Genomic DNA, 13,334 nt, shown 5'->3' on the forward strand with positions numbered 1-13,334 from the left:
TTAACCTTATTTTATAATAGAAAATCACCACAAGAAATGATAATGTCACTTTGAAAGGGACAAACTGAAGTGATTTATTATTTACTCACTCTCTTTCTCTCTCTCGGTGGAAGTATTCGAACAATTATAAAAAAAGACCTCGTAGTCGTAACGCGTAAATATTGTCTAATCGAAAATCAGTACGAGGAATGAAATTGTGTTTCACACAAAAGAACGTGATGCTGTGCTGTCGTCAATTGTCAATTACATATTGACGGAATAATATAATCAAAGAGACGCGTGAAAGCACGTGACGATGTCCTAGAGTTTGGATTCGTACCAATGACGCTATTCGGCAATTCTTATATTTCACTTTCCCACTTTCTTAATTTATTTATCGGGCTCATCAAATCCTCCCGTGTGAATGTCGAAATGATTTGACCAAAAGAAAATGTTCAAAGGAAAAGTTTCCCCATCTTTTGTTCTAATAAAATTGCAAGAGAAGTTCTTTGCACGGCCAAGAGCGCGATGTCATTTGTTTAGCCTCTTCCCGTGCCTTTTTTTCAAGTCTTCGGAGTCAATTCAATGAAATGAACAAAACCTGACCAAATGATCTATCCCTTTTTCTCTCTCTCTCTCTCAGAGTTGAACGAAATTGACCGAGGCTACGGCTTCGATACTTTTGGATGATATCTCACGGCTTCGATACTTTTGGATGATATAATAATACGGCATTTATAGCACTCCGGTTTTCTTATTTACGGAAGATCTATCGCATTTGGTCATCTATTCACGGAGATTTACTACGTAAAGCCTGTATTATAGGCACTCTTTGAGAAAAGTCATTATCTCGACTTCTAAGATGGAATCTTTCGCTTCAGTTTAAAAGTGGGGGACCAAGGGCGAATGCTCTCATCGAAGAAAGGAATGAATAAATTCATGTTATTTGTGAAGTGTGCTCACATTCGTTTGATGTGCGAAACTTACAAGGTCCTCTCATGATCTTGCTACTGCTAATTAAGCTGATGTAGGGCGGCTCTTGGTAATATTAGTGCTAATTCATGTCCCACAAGGCGATGCGACCGCATCGGCGAAGAGTAATAAAACAGCCCCGAGGTACAATTCCCACCTCATGGGCGGGCGACACGGTTGCCTTTTTTTCCTTCTTCTTCCCTTCTGCTTCCCAACTTCACAGATTGAATGGCCATTTTCCAATTCCTCAAAACACTATCCAGAACACCAACAGGATGCAGAGCTTCTAGGTTGAGCAAACATTGGACATCAGAGAAAGCAAACAAAACACCAGATCTTCACAGGGAGCTACAGCCAACGAAAGAACTCACCACACCAAAAACTTTCGAATCCAACACTCTAAACTGGAATCCCAGCAAACCTGAGGCTCGACTCAGTTCTCGGACCTGGACCGTCGAATCTGACGACTGCGGTTTCTCTTGGAGATCCTCATCAACGTTGGACACGAAAATGAAGACGGACCTGAAGAAGAGGAGGATGACGACGATGATGTAGTGAAGAATGGCGATGGGGAGGAGAGTCAATCAAAGGACGGAGGCAACGTTGGAGATGAACTTAGTAGGATCTGGAGGGGACGTGCAAATTTTCAATGTTACCTGGAGGAAAGACTTGCGAGTAGAGAGAGAACATGCGAGGAGAGGAGGAGAAACTTGCGAGATTTGATTGAGATTAAAAGAAATTGGATTCCGAAGCCTATTTTTGAGCGAGCATTTAGGACCTGCTTGGCAACTGGCCAAATAGTGAAAATTTTTGTTCTTTTGTTTCCAGAATCAGTTTTGGAACAGAAATCCGTTTGTTAAATTTTTTGATTTTGGGCACAAAAAAAGAAAAAAATATTATTAATAAAAAAAATTTTACCGGCCATGGCCAAAAATAAAAAATTATTTTTTAATAAAAGTATTATTAATAAAGAAATTTTTACCGGCCATGGCCAAAAAAATAAAAAATTATTTTTAATAAAATTATTATTAATTGAAAAATATTTTACGGCCATGGCCAAGAAGGAGGAGAAGAAAAAAAGAAAAGAAAGAAATATTAAAATATTATTAAAATATTATTAATAAAATGAAATTTTATGCGTTACAAACGCATTTCTGTTCTTTTACTATTTTAGGAATAGAAATTTTGGGCCGTTACCAAACGCCTTCAAATGCTCATAATCGGCTCTGGAATAAAAAGAATCATTTTGCAAGAATGCATTCCAGGGCACGAATGGTTGCCATGCGCACCTTAGTATTCTTAGTGTTCGGTTTGGGCTTCTGCCCGACCCGAACCGAAACACTGATGACAACTGGCTTTTATACATATTAAACAAACATTTAAGAGAGCCGACCCGAAAATACCTGCAATTTTCAGTTCGGTTCGATTCGGTCAAATTTGGCATTTTTTACACTCCTATGACTACTTGAAGACTCAGACTCATGAATCGATTAAGTCTAGACTTATGCCTTATGTCGATGGCCCTGACCCTTGCACAGTTGGTGGGACTCAATCATTAACTTCAAGTTCCTGAGTTGGAGATCCTCTAACTTTTCAATATACATTTGAAGCACATCTACTTAGTCTAACAACCATAAGTATAAGTTAAGTTCATAAGATGACGAATTTTGGGCAATTTTCCAAATGAAATTAGTAATATACACCATACCCAACCTACACGTAGGACAGCCAACGATAACTGGATTGCTATGTCAAGAAATTCAATTAAGACAAGGGCGTGAAAACTTGATTGCATTTTCATTCAAAAGCTTTAAGATTACATCTAACAATCAAACAAGAAGCCAAATTAGGAACACAAGATTCACATGGTGTTGGGGGTACCAATTCCAATGCTATCTGGTCGTACACACTTTTCTGAAGGAATTTATTTTGACACAGTATATATTGAAGTAAGGGCCCGTTTGGCAAGTTGCCAAATAGTAAAAATTTCTGTCCTTTTATTTCCAGAATCAATTTAGGAACAGAAATCCATTTGTTAAATTTTTTTGTACCCGAGCACAATTTTGCAAAAAATTGTTCCCAGCATCAGTTTTGGAATAGAATCAAGAAGCAAAAAATAGTAGCTTCTTGATTTTGGAACAATTTTTCCATTTCTGATTCTTCTTGGTTTTCTTTTTTTTTTTTTTGGTTTGTTGCTCTTCTTCTTCTCGGCCTGCCGTCGGCGACCAGCCACAGGCCAAGGCCGGCGAGGGCGTCGCGGCCCTCACCGCCTGGGCAAGGGCGGCTCGCGACCGCGACGACGAGGCCTCGTCCAGCCAAGGTGAGGTCGGCCTCGCTAGATCTGGGCGAGGTCGAGCCTTGCCCAGCCAAGGAGAGGCCAACCTCGCCGTCACGACCGGTGAGGGCGGCGGCGAGGGCCGCGACACCCTCGCTAGCCATGGCCAAGGAAGGGAAAGGAAAGAAAGAAAAAAAGGAAAAAAAAAAAAAGAGAAAGAAATATTGAAAAATTCAAAATATTATTAATAAAATGAAATTTTGTGTAGTTACCAAATGCATTTCTGTTCTTTTTCTATTCTAAGAATAGAAATTTTGGACAGTTACCAAATGCCTTCAAATGCTTAGAAATTATTCCCGGGCACGGAATAAAAAAGAATCATTTTTAAACAGAATCAGTTTTCGGGCACATAATCGTTGCCATGCACACCCTAAGCCATCAAACTCCCACACGCTTTAAGATTGGCTAGGCTGATATGATGCTGAACTGGACTTCAACAATCAGAGTATCATTGGAAACGAACCCTTTTCCCGATTTCTTCAGGAGATCCCTCAAGGGCATAAAGTTTGCATCACCCCCTCTGGGATGTGAGGCACTTAGCCAGCATTTAACTGCAATGACCCCACCAAAAAAATAACTTATTATACTCCTACTCAGTACGGACTCACGAAGAGAGAAAGCATTATGTTCTTTCAATAGAAGATATACACATGCATACGTGAATTGTTGCTATGGGTACTCAAAAGTTTGAGTTTTAGAGATGGGGTTTGAGCCCCTTCCAAAAAGCCATTCAGAATTTTCTCATAAATTTAAAGTGATATTCATTTTATAAAAAGACCTTGAAAATTGTTGCGAAAAATTCAAATCGGCATTAGCATAAATATTACAAACAATACAGAATTGTAAAGAAACGAAATTGCAATCGCGACCGAGAGAGTGTAAAACCAGAGGAAGAATGATTTCGATAAAAAGGAACAGAGGGGAGAGCAATTCGGGAATAACGGACGATTGATTAAATCTGTCGTTACAAAATCAATACGAATAACGGACGATTAAATCTGCCGTTATAAAATCAATACGAATAATTTCCCACTTCCAACTCAAGGGTGTTCTTTGAGCATCAATTTCTCATTCATTCACCCATCAATTTATCCCATATTTCCAACAAAAATTTGACGTGAATTCAAATGGTAATACTTATGTGTATTCGCATCAGCCCATTTTTTTGGATTAAGCAAAAATAAAGAAAAATAAGTTCTTCTTTCTTTCTATGCCAAACTTATTTAATATTCAAATTTCAAAGAATAATGAAAATGTTATATGTGAATTCACGTGCCAACATCTGCATGTTGTAATAGCTTTGGGTGTTTTGTGTATATAAAGAGTTGAAGTATGCGTCTCGTGAGATTCAAACTAAGTAAAATAAAAAAGTAAAAGTCAATCCAGATATACTTGTGACAAAGATAAAAAGGAAAACATACATTCCTTGTCCTTATGTTGATCTTTGAGTTGGTCTAACACACGCAAGCTGAATTCTGCATACACTTTCTTCTTCCCAGTAAGGCGTTGCACTTCTAAGTAAACGGACATCGATTTTTCCTTGCTGTCGGTATTGCCTTTGGGATCCACCAATAACTTCCTACACACGACAATTACAGGTAAAAACTTATAAGTTCTAGCTAATTCTATTTACAAACACAAGCAAAAAATAAATAAATGAATTTAGAAAGGTAAAAGGCGAGTAGTTAAATTTCATTTTTGCGAACTTTCTCGTTCTGGGAATGTACCATTGCCTTCCATCGATGGTAAACTCGTTGGAATGGCGACGTGTGCCCAATGTGGACCAGCCTTGGATATTCCATGCGTGTGTTCTTTGAGTCGGGTATTTGGTCAAGGTAAAAGATTCCTCCCTCAGCTGGGCAGGTTGGATGACAAACACCTCAGGGTAGGATTTCGTGTGTTATCTTTACTAATGTTGTAATATTATTATGCATATTGCTTTTAATTAGAATATAATTGCATAAATTGTCATGTTTTGAATGTTGTCACCTCAGTTAATGTTAGAACTTTAGGCTGCATGTTTATCTTGACTGCTAATCGTTAATAATTGTGCATTCGCTTGATCACCTCACGTGTTAGGAGACAAGTCCTGAAATCAATCCAAATTGTCTAACAGATATTTTCTGAAATGAACAGGATAAAAAGGTACCGAAAGGGCACTAGTCACCCAACTAGTGTAACTAAGTCCCCGAACTCATTTAATCTCTGGTTCGTAGGAGTGGGGTAATTCTCCCGTCATCTTACTTGGGTTTCTAATTTACCCACCCTAAATTGATTAGTGGCGACTCTTAGATAAAAATTACTTGCAGGTTAAAAACCTAAACCACAAGTCGCGATATGATATGGGCTTGGGAGAACTCGAGTTAAGTCCCAGACCTAAACTTAGCGCCTACCAGGCTACGCCATTTTCCCCCTTTCGAGGAAAGTCTGATGCGTCGCAACATACATCGACTAAAAGTCTCAGGCTCCACATATATGGACTCCTTTTAGGTTCATATTAACATTGGGAACAAGTTTGAGGAAAGAGTTTCGCACATAAGAAGCAACTCCATGAACCGAGTACAAATGCCATGGAAAGTGGAGTAGGTTTTTTATCATGGAAGAAAGAAAAAGGTAAGTTTTACTTACTCGAGAATATCTTTTATCTTTTTCAGTATTTCAAGAATTTTCGTGGATATCGTGAATGAGCAATTAAGGGCAAATTAATCTAACCAAAACATGCAATTTGAAAACCGTGTGGAACAAAACTTTTGGATTGAGGAAATATCACTTCTCACTTTCAAAAGCCTATGGAAAAACTAAAGTAGACAGGAATACAACTCTGAGGTATGTAAAAACCAAATCAATTTCCTTAGCAAACAACCTAATGAGCGTTTTTTTCAGTTTGTCAACGGTAAAGTAAAATTACACTTTGCAAATGTACAGATACCAACAAGTGAATACCAACAAGTAAAATTTTCTAAATGATCTTTTTTTGCCATCCTTTTTCAATAGAACAATTTTAAAATGTATCTCGTACAAATTACGGGATTATTGAAAACTAGTTATGATGGAAAGTTGAGATTCGAGTCATTACAAAATACTTTAATTATCGCAACTTTCTTCTGCTATGACCTTGAAGTTTAAGCTGGGAGCATAATTTTTTCCCTGAATCCAAAAGATAAGACTTTCTCCCCGCGATTTCTGTAGTTTTGTAAGGTGTTACGACCCATAATCTATTATCGCATTTACTAACTTTAAACTCTCCATTCGTCAAAAAGCTGAGGTTCTTCAATTGTCAAGGGGGTGGTGGTTTTGCCAGACCCAAGTCTGATTAAAAGACACGTTGGCCAGTACTCTCAAAATTCTATAATAACTGACGTGCAACCCTATCTTTCTGCTACGTACTTTATATAGGCACTCGGCTAGACAGCTCAACTACATCTCCGTTTTTTTTTCTATTTTCCCACAAGCTGAACTGCATGTAAGAATTGTCGACAAAAAGAAGAACTGCATTTAAGAATATCCAACGTTGTGCTATGTTCATAAAGAAACTCATCTGCCATTTTAGCCCCCTAAAAATGCAAAACCAAACGAGAGAGGTTTGAGCATGAGGAGAGCCTAAATTGATGTAGAGGAGATGGAAAAATTATGGCAGTGCGTATAGCAATACCAAAGGTCGCTCTTTTATGAGAAAATGATGTCGCACGATCATGGAATTGTCATTACCGAATAATTTATATCAATTGATTTAATTCATGACTTGGGGGGTCCCGGAACAGCATATTGATGATGTTCATAAATGGAACCGAGTCCCTTTCATTAAGCGGAGAAAAAGGGTACAAGAAAATTGATGATGTTCCTAAATGTAACGGAGTCTATCTCATTGAGTGGAGGAAAGAGTGGAAAAGAAAATTGGTGTGTAACAAATACATAACCTCCCTCTCTATTTTGACAATAAAGAACCTCACGTGTTCACTACCATTTTACGTGCATGCATGTGCAATAAGCTCTCCATAGGGTTTGAGAAAGTTACATAAATTCGCATTTATAACATTTTCATAATTCTTTGAAATTTGAATGTTATATAAGTTTGACATAGTGTTGACACCTAAATTTTGGCGCACCATTTAGGAATAGTTACATGGAACCCCTAAACAAAAAATATAAATTACATGGCATATAGTTTTAAGAGCATTTATTAATTAGTTGCATCATACCGACAGCGAGAGAATCTAATTGAGTCAAATGGATTAAGCCCATAAGAACATTAATTTTTAGACGAGCCCATGGGACATCAGAGGAAAGGGCCGATTTAATGCCATGGTGGAAAATTGGTAATTGAACTTGATATTATCTTAATTCAATCTTAAGAAATTTTGAGGCAAATTTGAGAAGCAATATCACGAAATCCTTTGTCACATGGCAAGCAATTGGTGCGTGTGCTTAAAGGCGGCAAGTGACCAGGAGTCGATTCTGTTGGTTGTAAAAAAAATAAAAAAATAAAAAGAATGTAGAAAGAAAATTGATCAAGTGCAGGGAAGAACGTATATCTGGCCATATTCTCTAGTCTCAAAGAAAGCAAGTGCTTTATATGCTAGGATCAGGAAAGAAAAATACGGGTAAGAATTAATGTCTTAATAGATTATTATATGATTTGTTAAGAGTTCACTCTCACTATTCGTATATTGGAAAAATGAAAGAAGCCAGAGCATAATATATTTTAAATATTCTTAAGGGATTCTCTTTCTCTGAAAATCCAGAGCATAATATATTTGTTAAGAGTTCACTCTCAATATTCCATCTAATAATCAAATAAGAAGCTAAATTAGGAACACAAAATCCACATGGTGTTGGGGGTACCAATTCCAATGCTTTATGCTCAGTACACACTATTCTCAAGGAATCTATTCTGGCACAATAAATATTGAAGTAAGTCATCAAACTCCTACAAGCTTTAAGATTGGTTTGGCTGATATGACGCGAAACTGGACTTCAACTATCAGAGTATCATTGGAAACGAACCCTTTTCGGAGATCCTTCAAGGACATAAAGTCTGCATCTCCCCCTCTGGGATGTGAGGCACTTAGCCAGCATTTAACTGCAATGCCCCCCCCAAAAAAAATTACTTATTATACTCCTATTCAATTCGGACTCACGAAGAGAGAGAGCATTATGTTCTTTCAATAGAAGATATACACATGCATGTGTGAATTGTTGCTATGGTCCTCAAAAGTTTGAGAAGTCATATGTAGATGGGCTTTGCGCCATTTCCAAAAAAGACATTTAGAATTTTCTCATAAAATTATAGTGATATTCATTTTATAAAAAGATCTTGAAAAACTTGATGTGATTTTAACTGGTAATGCTTATATGCGTTTGCATATGCTGGTAAATTTTGGATTAAGCAAAAATATAAAAAAAATTATTCTTTCTTTCTTGCCAAATTTATAACATTCAAATTTCAAAAAACTATGAAAATGTTATATGTGAATTCACGTGCCAACATTTGCATGTTGTAATATCTTTGGGTGTTTTGTGTAAATAAAGAGTCAAAGAATGTGTCTCGCGAGATTTAAATTAAGTAAAAACCAAAAAAGTAAAAGTTTACACCTGTGACAAAGATAAAAAGAAAAACATACATTCATGGTCCTTGTGTTTATTTTTGAGTTGGTCCAACACACGCAAGCTGAATTCCGCATACACTTTCATCTTCCCAGTAAGGCGTTGCACTTCTAAGTAAACGGACATCGACTTTTCCTTACTGTCGGTATTGCCTTTGGGATCCACCAATAACTTCCTACACACAACAATTACAGGTAAAAACTTGTAAGTTCTAGCTAATTCTATTTACAAACACAAGCAAAAAAATAAATAAATGAATTTAGAAAGGTAAAAGGCAAGTAGTTAAATTTCATTTTTGCAAACTTTTTCGTTCTGGGAATGTACCATTGCCTTCCTTCGATGGTAAACTCGTTGGAATGGCGACGTGTGCCCAATGTGGACCAGCCTTGGATATTCCATGTGTGTGTTCTTTGAGTCGGGTATTTGGTCAAGGTAAAAGACTCCTCCCTCAGCTGGGCAGGTTGGATGACAAAAACCTCAGCCCCAAATGTACAAGAGTCCCCTTCAAGGTATCCATCTTTTTTTAATTTTTTCAAGGAAAGAAACCGAGGAAACCCGCGTTGGGTCTTCGAGCGGTGGAAGCTGCTCACTGCCCCCTCAGCATCTACACAGATTTCCACAAATTGATATAATTATGTTGTTAATTCTGAACTATGATTATGTAATCGGAATTGTGACTTCATAAACATCGATTATGAATTATGTGATTATCAACCTTGGATGGTCAAGTACTCCTTTCGTGACTTGTTGTACACAAAAAGCTTGTAGTTGATGTGAACCTTCAGCCCGTCAGCAAGTTTATCTCTCTCCTCGATGGACAAATAGAGGGAAATGTATCCCGATCCATTATCTTTCTTGTTTCCATTAGGGTAAAGAGATAGGCTCCTGAAAAGAAGCGTTTATTTAGCAGTTAATTTGATTAAGCATTAAAGTTGCGGTTCCAAAAAATATGAGGATCTAGTTAGATAAAAATATGTATGGAAGGGCAAAAAAAAAGGGAAATCAAAAGCTCACCATCTATAGCCCCCAGCTTTGAATACCTCGGAATCATACTTGTCCTTGTCCAAACTTGATAATGCGGAAAATGATTCAATCTTCAATGAAAAATGAGCTGGTGGAAGAGCTCTCTTGTATTTAGCTGGTTCTGCCAAAAACAACCATTCGAACACAATTGATTATTTTAGGAGATAGAAGGTTATTAAATGGCTCGTCCCAAATGTGCAGCAATTGGACAAATAAGATGCGACGCAGCAAATTCTGTGCTCGAATTGCAAAGTCGATGCAGCAGAATGACTTCCGGGCCACACCACAACTATCACCCTATGAGCAGATCATCTTTAATAAACGTGCACAAAGCGGTTTATCATTTATGAGCTTAAGTGTATACTAGTTGCGTCAAAGGTTTGGATCCCCGTGTTATAAAAATTTTGAAAAGAAGGAAGCTAAAAAGATCGATGAGATAAACTGTTTCATATGTATGGAAATAATTTGAGGAAAAGTCACATACTCGCTCTGAAGTTAAGTGCTTACTAATCCTATTGCCAAATCCATCCTAAAATACAACCAAGGTATTTAATCTGGTTAAATAGATGAACTCTTCATAAGCACTATTAACCAGAAGATCCGCATCTGTGTATATATAAATTCATGAATGCTCGAAAACGTAGAAAGGTCTTATCTGAACCATTTTTTGTTCTGGCATTATAGCCAAATAAAATTTGTAATAGTTTGAAAGCAAAAGACAAAAAATATAGTCAAGTACCTCTGCCCGTGGCAAGCCAGCACATTGCCATCTTCAATTTAGAAAGCCTGGTCTTTTAGCTTGCTCTTAGCTCTTTGTTGCCTCCTGACTCGCTCCTCTCTCTCTCTCTCTCTCTCTCTCTCTCTCTCAAATTGGTCGTAAAACTTGCTCAACAACCCAGTCTAATGGTGTTTATCTAGAGTCCGACCTTATCCATTTTCACGGACTTTATGGTGTGAAAGTTCTAGAGAAGACCTCATGTTAAAGTCCACAAGAGGTCGTTCAAAAATTATTAAGTAAGACTACTACAGAAGACCAAATACCAACATTCTTCTAATAAAAAATGCTAAAAGAGAAGATTCCCGAACTTTTTAGAATTTTCTCCAACTTTTCTTCTAATAAAGATGCTAAAAGAGAAGTTTCCTTTGCACAGCCAAAAGCGCAATGCCCATTTCTGCGGCCTCTTCCCATGTCTTCTTTTCAAGTCTTCAGAGTCAATAACAATTGAACGAAATGAATCAAAACCAAATCAATTCGAACTTCTCTTCCACCAAAAAATTGCTAACAGATGAGTTTCCTTTGCACCGCCAACCGCGTAATATCATTTCTGCGGTCTCTTCCCGCGTCTTCTTTTCAAGTCTTCGGAGTCAACGACAATCGAATGATGTGAATTGACCCAAATCAAATGACCTATCTGTCTCGAGTCTATGGCGAGCTCACCAGGAAAGTGGCGCTCATTGACCCTTTGACATCAATGGTCTCAAGCCCAACAAATTTTAAGAGTAGGATCCTTCTATGCGCATGTACTTTGAAGTTCGCGTTCTAAATCGCCACAAAATTACGAAAGAATCAGTATGAGACGATCAATATATGAGAGATGTAGTCTATTTCCAGCCTAAAAATTACAAACATGAAGTACTCTCAAAGAAAAAGGAAATTGCTGTTGATCTTAGTCAATTATTTCCTATTCGAACGGTCTTGTGTTACGTATCTCTAATGCTAATAACTCTTCGGGGTTCAAATGTTCTTGAACTTTCAAAAACACTTTCTTCATAATATTACTTTCAATATATTATCAGCTCTTCCGATACTCTGTTGTTCATGAATACTAGGTAAAAACCCCACACATGTAAGAGGAAAATTATCCAAAAAGTCCTAAACCTATTAAATTATTGCCAATTCAGTCGTAAACATTTCAATTTTGCCAATTCAGTCATAAACACTTTCATGTTTGGCCAACTGAGTCCGTCCGGTCAATTTTGGCCAGAAATTGCTGAAGCAGACACCAACCGTCTTATATGGCGCAGCTGGCACCGAAGTAAATTTTTTTAATAATATTTTAATATTTTTTGAACTTTTTTTAAATTTTTATTTTTTTTATTTTCTTTTTACAACTCTTGCTGGTGAGGGCCGGGATGCTCTCCCCCGCTGTCGGAGGGGGCTTCGACCCTCGCCAGTGATCGACGAGGGCTTCGCGGCCCTCACCCAATGGCCAAAGAGGGTCGGCCAACCCTCGAGCCCTTATTAGCCACAGTTAAAATAAAATAAAAGAAGGAAAAGAGAAGAAAAGAAAAAATAAAATAAAAAAATAAAAATAATGTTGAGAAAACCTCCTAATATGTTTTGAAGATTGACAAAATATTCCATAAATTTCTATTGAATCTGACTTAAATAATTTCAGGTGATATTCATGGAAAAACAATATTTAGATTCTGAGTATCTTATTCACGGTTCAAAGTATTCGCACACATCATCAATATATGTCAAGAATATTCTTAAAGCAATATGAAGAATCCATCAAGGGAAGCGCTTGATATTATCAAGGCTTTTTATGATATTCAGACTTTACATATTTGGACATAAGAAGAACTCAGAATCAAACTTCAACATTTCAGACTTTGTTAGACTCAACGATATATATACAATGCAATGGCTAGTGATCTAGCTTGGATTACTTTATTGGAAATTACTAATCTTCAATCTTTCAAGATTGTTTTGTGATGATCAAATTCAAAGCAAAACATTGGAAATTGGTTGATATTTAGGCTGCGTTTGGGAAGGCTTTTGACGAAAGCATTCGGAGAAAAGCAAAGGCCTTTAGTTTAAAGGGTTTTTGTGAAATGCAAATACTGTTTGGTAAACTGTAATTGAAAAGTGCCTTGGGAAACAACTTTGGGGAAATGTTGTCTAGTAAATATATATTTGAGGAAGTCCTTTGGTTTGACCAATTTAAGTTTTTAAATTTTAATTTGTTTAAAATTGAAAAAAAATAATGACCGTAACTTTTATATTTTCGCGTTTAGAGTAATGTAAAAGATATATATTAACAAATTAATAAATAAATAAACCACATCTTTGCAAAAAGAGAGTAATTTAATTATAATAAACATTGTCACATGTGCATCGAGGAAAAAAATAGATTATCATTGAAATTTACAAGCATACTTAAGTATTTACTAAACTCATGACTATTTGATCACGTAAATATGCCATGTCAGAAAATAAATTATCATTTGAATCACTAGCCCCGTCATTCACATCATCAAGATCAACTGAATATCCACAATTGGGATCCAAATCTGCTCTTACAAAATATTTATCATTGATGACGTTTCTTCGTATATAATTGTGCAACGTCATTGCTACTATAACAATTTTCACTTGCTTCTCAAATGGATAACTTGGCATATGCGTAAGAATCTT

The 13,334-nt window shown here is 36.8% G+C and overlaps 1 protein-coding gene across 3 annotated transcripts in view; it reads right to left on the reverse strand.

Annotated features, from left to right (window-relative positions):
• The window catches only part of LOC115687212 (uncharacterized), an 83,238-nt gene extending 72,464 nt beyond the window's left edge, over positions 1 to 10,774 (reverse strand). Inside the window, exons 1-6 of one of the 3 annotated variants that reach the window (XM_056318193.1) lie at positions 10,653 to 10,774; positions 9,905 to 10,034; positions 9,606 to 9,775; positions 9,215 to 9,494; positions 8,908 to 9,065; positions 3,679 to 3,837 (exon numbers count right to left, since the gene is read on the reverse strand). In XM_056318193.1, the coding sequence (XP_056174168.1) occupies positions 3,692 to 3,837; positions 8,908 to 9,065; positions 9,215 to 9,494; positions 9,606 to 9,775; positions 9,905 to 10,034; positions 10,653 to 10,683 (915 nt within the window). In that variant the 5' untranslated portion in view covers positions 10,684 to 10,774 and the 3' untranslated portion in view covers positions 3,679 to 3,691. Of the gene's footprint in view, positions 1 to 3,663; positions 3,838 to 8,116; positions 8,367 to 8,907; positions 9,066 to 9,214; positions 9,495 to 9,605; positions 9,776 to 9,904; positions 10,035 to 10,652 lie in introns of those variants that run through there. The other 2 variants (XM_056318194.1, XM_056318192.1) reach the window with 2 other exon arrangements.
• Between the last annotated feature and the right edge of the window lie 2,560 nt (positions 10,775 to 13,334).

The sequence above is a fragment of the Syzygium oleosum genome, unplaced genomic scaffold, assembly GCF_021117445.2.
Source record: "Syzygium oleosum isolate NSW1041296 unplaced genomic scaffold, Sole_v2.1 Sole_v2.15, whole genome shotgun sequence".
Lineage (NCBI taxonomy): Eukaryota > Viridiplantae > Streptophyta > Magnoliopsida > Myrtales > Myrtaceae > Syzygium > Syzygium oleosum.